Source organism: Schistocerca serialis, chromosome 2, assembly GCF_023864345.2.
Source record: "Schistocerca serialis cubense isolate TAMUIC-IGC-003099 chromosome 2, iqSchSeri2.2, whole genome shotgun sequence".
NCBI classification, from domain to species: Eukaryota; Metazoa; Arthropoda; class Insecta; order Orthoptera; family Acrididae; genus Schistocerca; species Schistocerca serialis.
The window spans coordinates 347024157-347037077 of NC_064639.1; the positions used below are offsets into that span (position 1 = coordinate 347024157).

At 41.7% G+C, this 12921-nt stretch overlaps 2 protein-coding genes across 3 annotated transcripts in view; both read right to left on the minus strand.

Annotated features, from left to right (window-relative positions):
- The window catches only part of LOC126457151 (glutathione S-transferase D7-like), a 137481-nt gene that overhangs the window by 98723 nt on the left and 25837 nt on the right, over nucleotides 1-12921 (minus strand). The window lies entirely within an intron of this gene.
- Nucleotides 1-12921, minus strand: part of LOC126457150 (glutathione S-transferase D5-like) — a 45627-nt gene that overhangs the window by 14096 nt on the left and 18610 nt on the right. For both annotated transcript variants that reach the window (XM_050093221.1, XM_050093220.1), the window contains exon 2: nucleotides 31-183. In XM_050093221.1, the coding sequence (XP_049949178.1) occupies nucleotides 31-174 (144 nt within the window). In that variant the 5' untranslated portion in view covers nucleotides 175-183. The remainder of the gene's footprint in view (nucleotides 1-30; nucleotides 184-12921) is intronic.

A 12921-nucleotide genomic window follows, 5' to 3' on the forward strand; every position in this document is an offset into this window, starting at 1 on the left:
CATATTTTACATAAACAGAGTTTAACATACCTGCAGCCTCTCCGGGGTGCCCATTTCCTTTTCAATATCGACCACAGGAACTTTCTCGAGGTCAACTCCAATTTCATCAGCGACGATGCGTACAAGGCAACATGGGGGGCTGGCGTCGAGGTCGTACAAAATTAGAGGTGCCATTGTTGTCTTCTGCAAAATATAACAGATACTTACGGAAACCCTTTACAATAAGCTATCACTCATCTAATGTTTTGCATTTACTTTATTTAAATTGTTACAAGAGAGAATAGAAATTACTGTGATGGTTTGTATGTAATTGTACTGTAATTGTTTGCATATTGGACCTGGTGATCTAGCAAAACAAACGTGACTGGAAACCGAGTGGTCGCGCGATCGAGTCCCGACAGGACAACAGATATTTTCAGTTTGCCTTTACGCTAGCCCTCATCTCTCAGTGGTATCAAAATACTCCAGGAACGACATGTAGTTCGGATTCCGTGTTTAGCCGTAGGTCCACCTTCCCCCGGTAGGTTAAACACAAGGCACGAACTGGTATCCAATTGAAAGTGCTTGCACTTAGACGACTGAACATTTCTCTCGAGGGCCTCCCAGCTATTCATACAGTAAGAATTTACTTTACTTTACTATTTGTATAGTTTCCTCTGATGCTTGATATAAAAAAAACAATACATATCCAGGAGAGATTATAAAATGACCTAACAACCGTACTTGGGTGCAACAAAATCACGTCAGCCAAACCGACACGAGCATTTCATCGTGTGGACGACCCACCACCGTTCGTCGGAAACTTGGGCGCTGCTCGTTAACCTGCTCATTAGGCTGCTCATTAAGCCATTACGACCAGATTAGCTGAGATACAACCTACCTCCGTAGCCGAGATCGCTAAGGCCCACTTGTGCAGTGGCGCTCGACTCGGACATTAGAATCGTTGCGAAGAATGAAAATTTCACAACAGGTATTTGGCCGTCAGCAGTAGGAGAGAAGGTTTTGTAAAGTAGCTGATCGCCTGTGTCCTGGATTAAATTATAAGCCTCTCCGCAGTGTCTTATAAAGTGAAGGTATGTGACACCTCTGATTGTGATCCGTCCGTAGGATGGAGACGTTAGATTCGACGAGCTCGTTAGTGCTTTTCGTGAGGAGAAAGCTATCTGTACACACCGAGTTCCACCACCTCCGTCCATTTATCGCCATACAACACAAACATAACACTACAGTATCCTTGCATCCAAGACACTCACTTACACTCCAGGAATACACTATCTGAAGAATCTGAACATTTATTAGCGGACATTAATGTCGGATATGTCCAAATTTTGCCTCTATGACGGCTTGATCTCTGTAGGAGACACTTTCAATGAGGTGTAGGAATGTCTGTGGATTGGAGGTGACATTCTAACTCAAGACACAGGTGTTCCACTGGTTTCAGTTCGGGTCTATATGCGGGCCTGTCTATTTCAGGAATGTTGTCCACAGATGCACAAATGGCCTAGGGATAGCGTCTTTGATTGATACTCAATATGTCACAGCTTAAATTTTGAATAAAAATCATAATAAATGGTGGCAGATGACTTTAGGAATAAGAAGTCGCCCTCACTCAGCCAACGGCCTTGTCAAAGAGAGCGGAGGAATGGATAGAGGTTCATGGCACTCTCTTGCCCTTTGGGTGGGAAACTGCCCCAAAAGACGAAGAATCAGCAATGATCAACGGCATAAGGATGCAGAAGGCAAGACACAGATTCTCATCAGAATTGACAGCAAACCAACACCGACATAGATAGTTCAGGTACACATGCCGACGTCGCAAGCCGAAGATGAAGAGACACAGGAAGTATATGAGGAAATTGAACCGATAATTCAGTACATAAAGGAACATGAAAATCTAACAATCATAGAGGATTGGCATGAGGTTGTAGAGGAAGGAGTGGAAGATAAATTTACGAAAGAAAGTGGGCTTGATAACAGAAATGAAAGAGGAGGAAGAATAATTGATTTCTGCAACAAATAGCAGTTACAGAAATACTCTGTTCAAGAATCACCAGAGGAGGAGGTATACTTGGAAAAGGCCAGGAGATACAGAAAGATTTTCATTAGATTACATTGCTGTTAGGCAGAGATTCTCTGAGTTAACGCGCATTTCGCTCTCATTTAAGTATATGGCCGAAAGAGTCAGCCTTCAGGGAATGTGAAACGAACCCCTGTTGTCCAGGGCCGGCCGGAGTGGCCGTGGGGTTCTAGGCGCTGCAGTCTGGAACCGAGTGACCGCTACGGTCGCAGGTTCGTATCCTGCCTCGGGCATGGATGTGTGTGATGTCCTTAGATTAATTAGGTTTAATTAGTTCTAAGTTCTAGGCGACTGATGACCTCAGAAGTTAAGTCGCATAGTGGTCAGAGCCATTGTTGTCCAGGACCGGATGTCACAATGGCGCAAATGGAGAAACTCACAGGTGTCTATTGTCTATTGAGGCCTAGGCGCTGTAGTGTGCGAGTAAGACAGATGAGAACCTACGTCATAGGGAAACCCAGCAGAAGGCTTTTGTGGCTGAGGAGACGTAGTAGTGCTAAATACGGCGGACCTAAGATCGGCTATAAAGGGAAACATTTATGAAAACTATTTAATTCTGTAGAAACGCAGGGAAATTAAGCCACAGTTATTTTAATCTGCCATCCTCCATAAATTTTCATGCTGATCACAATAAAACTTGAATATTGATCGTATCTATAATAGCTTAGGATTTACAGTTAAAGTGAAATTAACAAGTTTTGTAACAAAGACCTAAATGCTAAATTCTGAACGCTTTGGTCAATCTTAACGATCGACATTTCATATAGAAGCCCCTCACTAAAATGACATATGGTGTAAATATAAACTCTGTAACTTTATTTGTTTAAAAGGTATAGGAAATTTAAATTATCAGTATTTTCAGCTAAGCATCAGATCATCATTTCCTCCACACAGAACACACTGAACGACGGCAGATGCTACCTTATTGAATCTTTAGGTAATAGAATATTTGTTGTAAGGTTTAGTGCATAGTAGTTGCTTTTGTTCTTTATTTATTTGTGAAAAAGCACATTAGTGCAGGGCTACTGGCCATGGCATTCATAGCTAAGAAGGAAATGGTACTGGTTTTATGTAAAAGAATTTAACGTTTATTATGTAATGGATATTATCGTTACTTTATTTAGAAAGTCAAAGTGGTCAAGCTTTTATTATTTAAATAGGTTAAAATTTAAAGTAATGTATAATAAGCTGTTGCCAATCAGATGCACGGCTTCAGGAAAGGGAACTGCGCTAGTCAGCTGAGCAAAGATGTTCGGTGAGCGAGAAACGCGGTCGGAGAATGGCAGAGGGCAGTTCTGGTCTAGACACCAAATAGTACAGTTTACTGGAGACACCAAAGTGAACAGTTCGGACTCATACGCGAAAGCGGACAGTCGGTCTTTAGGCAGCTAGGAAGTGAAACAGAAAATTTCGTGTTTTGTGGTATCGCGGGACTTAGTCTCTGAGCGCTGAGCAGCCGCGCGCCTGATGAGAACTCAAACTTTACGCATAGTTAACGAGGTGTAGTGTCGAACTTGTAATTCGCGATGAGATTGTGAATGAGCGAACTACGTCAAATGGATATGCGCTCGAGTGTAACAGTAACTCTAAATACGACCACTTTCGCTATTAGTTGGCTTTCTCAATAAACATTATTCTAACCAAATCGCAACTGTGTGGCCTACATCATTTATGGGTCGTTAACTTAGATCCCGATACTATTATCACCGTTATTATACGTTATGTTAACTTTGTATGTCGCAAACTTGCCATTAGCCAGACAATTTAACCGAAGTGTCACAGATGTCTAATTCAAGGCGTGTAATGTGACACGTGCGGTTCAACCCCTAGATGAGTTTGAGCCACGACATTTCGATGAAGGGGAACCGCGTGTGAGCCAGAACATCTATGGGATGTTAGCTCGCAATTCCGAAATGAGATACTGGATTGTAAGGCGTAGCCAGGAGCATATACAGACTCAGATAACAATTTACTAATGATAAAGAGTAGGCTGAAGTTTAAGACACTAGTCAGGAAGACACAGTGCACAAAGAAGTGGGATACAGAAGCACGAAGAAATGAAGATATATGTTTGAAGTTCTGTGAGAATATAGACACTGTGATAATGAATACCGCAATAGGCAGTACAGTTCGAGCCTTGCGTGGCTAGCGCTCTTGTTTTACATTCTGTTTTTTTCGTGTTGTCACCTCGTTATGTTAGTTTCAGTTTCCGTTGTCACTGAGTTGCTGCTTTGTCTGCCCGTCAGCGGCAGCAGCAGCGCCCATCGATATAGCCCTCATGGGCTATCTTTGCTGCACTGCTCTTACTTCCCTGTTGTCGTCTGTCATGAGGGCAGTCGGAACGTGCCTTGAGGGCAGTTCGGACCTGCCAGTCGTGGAGCTGGATCGAGGCACTAGTTCAGTCGGGTTGGAGCAGCAGTGACGCCTGGATGTCCATGGCTCGCCCGACCGTTGCCGCCACGCATCACTTGAGCCGGGGACGGTCTTCGTGGATCGTCAGTCGGTCGTCCTTTTGGACGACGTGAATTGGCTCGCCGATCGCTTATAGGTTGGCTGTGTGTGTGTATGTGTGTGTATCGACTCTCGATTTGTCTTCGTGATTGCACAGCGACTGCTGAGTGTCATTCAAGTCTTCGTGCAAGTATTTGTCAAACTGTGTGTGTAGCTGGTGTCATTTCCACTGAGAACTTGCTTTAAATGTTGTCGGCGTACGTCGGTGATTAGCAAGTCGTCTTGTCGGTGGGCCCCTGACTGTTTCTTGGTTGTGTTGCAGGCGGATCGACTATAGTTGGGCCGACTTCTTGTCTCACCTAAGCGAACGTTAAGATTTCAAGGGCAGACCGAGGCTCCTGGAAACTTCAGCGCTCCGTTGCCTGTACTGCCTTCTTATCAGCGTTTAATTGTGTATTTTTAATGGGTCATAGCCGGTAGTTGGAATTTGTATGCTTGTAATTGTGTTTTTCAAAACAACGGCCTTCATCCGTTTTAAAAGTAAGTTTTTTCTAAATTTGAAAAGTCTTACGTTGTCTGAAAATAAGGCTTGGGCCTTCTGCCTGTTGAAGATTTATTGTATTGTTTTTAAAAGCATCGGCCTTCGGCCGCTTTAAGTTTTAAGGATCTTACTTATGAAGTATTACCTTTTGGAAGAATAAAACTGTGGGCTTTCTGCCTGTTGAAAATTTATTGTAATGTATTGATTTTGAAATCATCGGGCTTCAGCCGCTTTAAATTTTAAGGATCCTACTTATCAAGTATTACACATTTGAGCATAAAGCTGTGGGCTTTCTGCCTGTTGAAAATTTATTGTCGTTGTATTGTTTTTAAAAGGCATGGGCCTTCGTCCGCTTTAAGTTTTAAGGTTCTTATTTATCAAGTATTACATTCTTTCAAGATAAAGCTGTGGGCCTTCTGCCTGTTGAAAATTTATTGTAGTCGTGTTGTTCTTAAAATGATGGACTTTCAGCCCCTTTAAAATTTTGGATTCTTACTTATCTAGTCTTTCATCACTTGGGCTTAAATACTATTTAAGGTTAAAAGCTTTGGGCCCTCTGCCTCCAAAATTGGTTGCAGTTTTTTTTTTAACAAAGGCCTTCAGCCGTTTGAAGAAAGGTTTCTTATTGGTCATAAAGCTTGGGCCTTCTGCCTATTGAAAGATTCTTGTAGTTATGTTGCTTTAAAAACTTAATCTATCTGACTAGTCAAGTCTTACATCACCTGGCCTTAAATACTATTTAAGGTTAAGGCCTAGAGCCTTCTGTCTCAAAAAAAATTATTATAGTATTTGTATTTAATTCATGGGCCTTCAGCCATTTTAGAATTAAAGATACTTTCTGTCAATAGCCAGGCTTAGAAGCTGTGCTGTAATGTTTGGACAACTAAATAAAGTGTTATGTTAGGAGTGTAACTGACAGCTGCTCATTGTGGCCCCCTTCCACGATTCCTACTACTTGTCCTGTCCTGCGGGCTTAGCAGGGCGTCTCACAGTTGACGAGGAATTAACATCTTAAAACAGGGCAATCACAGAACCGTGGAAGAAAACTGTAGGTACAAGGAATACAACTGCGAAGAGACCATGGATAATAGATGAAATAATTTATCTGATCGATGAAGAAAGGAAGTACAACAATACTAAAAGCAAGGGTGGTAGCATTAAGAGTGTAATGGAAATTGCACTGTTAAACGCAGAGGAGAGAGCAGAGAGGTGGAAGGAGTACATTAAAGGCCTTTATGAAGGGGAAACCTGTCTGATGACATAATAGGAGAAGAACCAGGAGTCGATATAGAAATTATAGGATATCCGTGATTAGAATCAGGAATTTAAAAGAGCTTTGGAAGACATAAGATCAAGTAAGGCAGTAGGGATAGGTAACATTCCATTGGAATTTCCAACATCATTGGGGAACGTTGCAACGCAAGAAGTGTTAACGTTGGTGTGTAGAACATATGAGACTGGCGATCTGACATCAGAAAACATCATCCACACAATTCCGAAAATAGCAAGAGCCGCCAAATTCGAGAATTATCGCATAATCAGCTTAACACTTCTTGCATCCAAGTTGCTGACAAGAATAATAAACCGAAGAATGGAAAAGAAAATTGACAGTCTATTAGATGGCGATCAATTGGCTTTAGAAAAGGTAATTGCACCAGAGAGGTAGTTCTGATTGATAATCGAAGCAAGACTGAGGTAAAATCAAGAAACGTTCGTAGGATTTGTTGACCTGGGAAAAGCGCTTGGCATTGTAAAATAGTGCACGATATTTGAAATTCTAAGGAAAATATTGGTAAGTTACAAGAAATACGGGTAGTTTACAATATGTTCTAGAACCAAGGGGGAACAAAAGAATGGAAGACAAAGAGGGAGGTACTCTGATTAAAGAGGGTATAAGAGAGGGACGTGGTATTTCTCCCCTATTGCTCAATCTATACATCGAAGAAGCAGCGAAAGAAGGATATGAAAGGTTCAAGTGTGGGATGAAGAAAGGTTCAACAGTGGGACTATAATTTAGGGTGATAAGATTCGCTGATGATATTGCTGTCCTCAGTGAAAGTGAAGAAGGATGTGTTGAACGGTATGAACAATCTAATGAGTAGGGAATATGAACGGAGTGTAAATGGAAGAAAGGCCAAGGTAACGAGAAGCAGCTGAAATGAAAACACCGAGAAACTTATCAATACAATTGGCAATCACGAAGTACACGAAGTTATGGAATTCTGCCACCTAGGCCGCAAAATAACGTACGAAGGACCGAGCAGGCACTGCCGAAAAAGGCATTCTTGGCCAAGTAAAGTCTGCTAGTATGAAATATAGGTCTTAACTTGAGGAAGAAATTTCTGAGAATGTATGTTTGGAGCACGGCATTGTATGACAGTGAGACATGGACCATGGGAAATCAGAACAGAAGAGAATTGAAGCCTTTTGTACGTAGTGGTACAGAAGAACGTTGAAGATCAGGTGTACCGATAAAATAAGAAAGGAGGAGGTTCTCTGCAGAAGGGGCGAGGAAAGATACATGTAAAAAACACTGACAAGAAGAAGGAACGAAATAATAGGACATCTGTTAAGAATCCAGGAGATAACGTCCATGTACTAGAGGGAGTTGTACAGAGTAAAAACTGTTGAGGGATTGGAAAGCATCCACCAAATAATTGATGACGTAGGGTGGATGATTGCTACTCTGAGATGAAAAGGTTGGCTCAGGAGAGAAATTTCTAACGGGTTGCTTCAAACCAGTCTGAAGAGTGTGGACTCGAAAGGAAAACACAGAAAAAAAAACAAAAAAAATCTTGATATCCTTTCATCCTGATTTATAATCCCATTCTTGAATCTTTCTTTTATTCCCGTCATTGCCACTTCGACAGTTAGATTGAACAGTAGGGCGAAGACTACTTTCCCGTCTTACAACCTTTTTAATCCATGTACTTCGTTCTTCGTTTTCCAGGCTTATAGTTCTCACTTGGCTCTTGTACATGTTGCATATTACCCGTCTTTCCCCTATAGCTTACCCCTACATTTCTCAGAGTTTCGAACATCTCGCACCATTTTACATTGTCTAACGCTTTTTCCAGATCGGCAGATCCTATGAACGTGTCTTGATGTTCCATTAGTCTTGCCTCCATTATCAACTGTAACGCCAGAACATCCTCTCTGGTGCCTTTATATTTCCTAAAGCCCAACTGATCGTCATTCAACACACCCTCCATTTTGTTTTCCATTCTTCTGTGTATTATTCTTGTCTCCAACTTGGATGCACGAGCCGTTAAACTAATTGTGCGATTATTTTCGCACTTATCGGCTTTTTCAATCTACGGTATTGTGTGAGTGTCTTTTGCCAAAAGTCAGATGGTATATCGCCAGTCTCACACATTCCACATGTTAACGGGAATAAACGTTCTCTTGTCACTTTCTCCAATAATTTCAGGAATTATGACGTTATGTTCCCCATCCTTTCTGCTTATTCGATCTTAAGTCTTTCAGACTTCTTTTAAATTCTGATCGTAATAAGGATCTCCTATCTCTTCCATGTCGACTGTGTTTCTTCTTCAGTCACGTCATTAGACAAGTCTTCCACCTCCTAGAACTTTCACTGTATTCTTTCCACATATCCGCTTTCTCTTTGGTACTGCACTATATCACCGAACGTTGTTTTGACTTTTCTACATGCTGAGTCAGTCCTTCTCGCGATCATTTCTTTTTCGATTTCTTCACATTTTTCCTATAGCCATTTCGCCTTAGCTTCCCTGCACTTCCTGTTTATTTCATTCCCATATGATTTGCATTTCTGTATTTCTGTTATTTCCTGAATATTTTTGTACTTCCTTCTTTCGTTGATCGGATGGAGTATTTCCTATCTTGTCCATGGCTTCTTCGCAGTTACCATCCTTCTACCTACGTTTTTCTTTCCAACTTCAGTTATGGCCGTTTTTAGAGACGTCTATTTATCTTCAGCTGCACTGCGTGCTGAGCTGTTCCTTATCGCATTATACGTAGCCTCAGAGGACTTCATTCATTCCATAGTATTTCCATGTCCCACTTCTCTGCACATTGACTCTTCGTGACTGGTCTCTTAAACTTCAGCCTCCTCTTCATGACTACTAAATTCTGATCTGAGTCTATATCTGTTCCTGGATACCCCCTACAATCCAGTATATAATTTTGGAATCTTTGACCATAATGTAATCTAACTGCAATCTTCCCGTGTCTCCTTGTCTTTGTTTCCTTTATTCGTCCTCCTCTTGTGATCCTCCAACAGAATATTTGCTATTACTATCTCAAATTTATTGTGGAACAAATTAGTCTTTCTCCTCTCTCGTTCCTAGTATAACGTCTATATTCTCCCGTAAACCTATCTTCTATTACTTTTCCTACAACTGATTTCCAGTTTCCGATCACTATCAGATTTTCATCCCCCGTTACATATTAAATTATCCGGTAATTAATCGCATATACTTCATCTATCTTTTCATCTTCGGCTCGCTACGTCAACATGTATACCTTTGTCGATTCTGTTGAGAACAACCATATTACTGAACTGTTCACAGGAACTCACTGTCTTTCCTAAGTTCTTATTGAGAAAGAATCCTACTCCCGTTATACCATTGTCTGCTACTATCGGTGTTACCATATACTTTTCTGACTAGGAATCCTCTCTATTTCACTTCATTGACCCCAACTATATGTAGACTGAGCTTCAGCATTTCCCTTTGTAGTTTTTCTATCTTCCCTACTACGTTCAAACTTCTTACATTTGAAACCCAGTCTCGTAGAATGTTATCTTTCCGTTGGTTATTCAATCTTTTTCTCTTGGCAGTCCCTCCTGGAAATCCGAATGGGATCGTTGTCCAGAAGCTTTTGACAATTGCGAGATCATTAAGACATATTTTTAACTATAGACCACATGACCTGTGGATACACATTATGTGTACTTAATGCAATGTTTTCCATTGCCTTCTGCATCGTCAAGCCATTGATCATTGTTGATTATTCCTCCTTTAGGCGCAGTTCCCACCGAAGGGCAAGCGAGGGCCGTGAACCTCTGTCGACACAGTCCGCCCTTCAACCCTGTTGGACAAGGCCGTTGGCTGAATGAGGGTGATTCTCATGCCGTAAGTCTTCAGTTGTCATTACTAATGATTATTATTCAAAATTTAAGCAGTGACGCGGTTCGAATCCGAGACAGCGTAGGGTCTGATTAATAATCAAAGACACTATCCCCCTTTCCCCTTTTTTTATTGTGGAGGGGCGTGGGGGTTTGATCTATCCCCTTACCTAACTTTTATCTCCAAAAATAATACAAACTAAAATCAAATCTACCTCTATTTAGTACCGCCACATTGCAACTACCATTAAAAAAATGAGCTATCCCACTTCAGGTGCCGGCCGAAGTGGCCGTGCGGTTAAAGGCGCTGCAGTCTGGAACCGCAAGGCCGCTACGGTCGCAGGTTCGAATCCTGCCTCGGGCATGGATGTTTGTGTTGTCCTTAGGTTAGTTAGGTTTAACTAGTTCTAAGTTCTAGGGGACTAATGACCTCAGCAGTTGAGTCCCATAGTGCTCAGAGCCATTTGAACCAACCACTTCAGGTGTTGCCCAAAAATGCTCCCAAGGCGATAGGCTCCACGGGTCTATAACATGGTTTTTTTTTGTTTTTCAGTTACATAATTATAATTATTAAATGAGCACAAATGAAATTTCTATAAAACAGAATGTTACAATAAAAATGTGATTCAAAGCATGAACTAAAATAGCTGTGTATATTGCTTGCGCTGCTTCAGATAACCAATCTTTCTTCAAGAAATGGTGCAACTGGAGTTTTCTTGTCCATTGCCATTGGTGTTATCTATTTGCAAATCCCTAGACCACGTGTATAATCCGTACTGTAAGACGAAGATTGGAATATATCCAACAAATAATATAGGATACTGATTCAAATGGCTCTGAGCACTATGGGACTTAACTTCTGAGGTCATCATTCCCCTAGAACTTAGAGCTGCTTAAACCTAACTAACCTAAAGACATCACACATATCAATGCCCGAGGCAGAATTCGAACCTGCGACCGCAGTGGTCGCGCGGCTCCAGACTGTAGCGCTTAGAACCGCTCAGCCAGTCCGGCCGGCTAGAATACTGGAAGCAGATGCTGCTCCGAGGTGAAGACCTTGGCACAGGATAGGTGGGTCGTATCAGACCAGTCAGAAAACGGATGACCCAAAATAAGTTACTTTCTATGAATAATGTCAGCTTGTATAGAGGTTTTCAGGATGAAATGCCGCGATCTTCCATAAAATAAAATAAAGGTGACATTACAACCTACTTCATTCATATTTCGGGAATTATATTTCCAATTATTATGAAAGAGTGTATCTAAGCTTAGAAGAACACTTATGGAGTTACCTTGCAGTGTCTTGAATCTTCAGACATTGGTTTGAGTGTTCTCATGTAAGGCAGTACACTTTAAAGCTATGTTTTACCTATAAGTAAACAGAAATGCTATCTCTCTCTCTCTCTCTCTCTCTCTCGTCTCTCTCTCTCTCTCTCTCTCTCTCTCTCTCTCTCTCTCTCTCTCTCTCTACGTACACACACGCACACAAAAACGAACACACAAACAGAGTGGGGGGCAACAGAAAAATGTTAAACACGAGCTTGGCAATTACTAGACACTCAGAAAAACTAACAAATGTTACGATTATAACTGCCATAATTGGCACAGAGTGATAGGAAAGTGACATTTCATCAAATAAGGTTTGTTACATTATAATGCTCCCTCCCCTCCCCCAACCCAACCCGCCTGCCACGCTTGTGAAGGTGCCTCTACTTCAGCAGTTTCTTAATACAGGGTTTCAATTATTAAACCACATGAAATACAATCGTCACAACTTCTGAATGGTTTCCGTTAGGACGTTCAAACTGCCCCGGTGGCCGCGACGATGACGGGAATTAGTATGCGCATGCGCACGTGCCTTGTTGTCGGCCATTTGCATTTGTATGGTTACGTCCATAAGCAAAATTATCGCATTTTGGGAACTGAGAATTCGCATTTCGTGATCGAGAAGTCTCTTCACCCTCAACAGGTTATTGTGTGGTGTGCAATGTCCAGTCACGGAATAATCTGTGCGATATTCCTTGAAGGCTCAGTGACAGTAGATGAAGATGATTTCATCGCCGTTACACAAAATGACCCTGATTTCGACAAGATGTGGTTCACGTAAGACGGAGCTCCATTGCATCGAAGCAGGTGAGTGTTTCATGTGCTGGAGAAGTATTTTGAGGAACGCATTCTGGCTCTGGGGAACACAGAGGCCACTCGCATGGGCCTCGATTAGCCGCCATGTTCTCCGGATCTGAGCACATGCTCCTCTATTTTGTGGGGCTATATTAACACAAGAAGTGTAGCAATAACCCCAAAACAATTTCTGAGCTGAAAACACCCATTCAGGAGGTCATCGACAGCATCGGTATTCCGACACTTTAGCGGGTCGTGTAAAATTTCGCTATTCATCTGCGCCACATGATTGCAGACATATCGAACATGTCATAACTGAAATCCGAATATCAAAGGTGACGTTTACATGTTGAATAAAGTGAGTGCACGCTATAGTTTTAACTAATTTAAGTTCTTTTCATATGGTTTAAAAATTGCCACCCTGTATGTTTACAATCAGAAGCGCCATCACTCGTGACAGGCGGTAACGTAAGTGAGGTTTTTCTCTGCGGTCTTTCGCAGTAAGCGCACGCTTCAATGCATTCTAAGCGCATTGCCGATGTCTCTATCCAAGTTTTAATCACTTATCCTATTTTGCACTGTTGCGCTGTTTCTCTAATCACCGAGTCCCGATAGTTCGAAGCA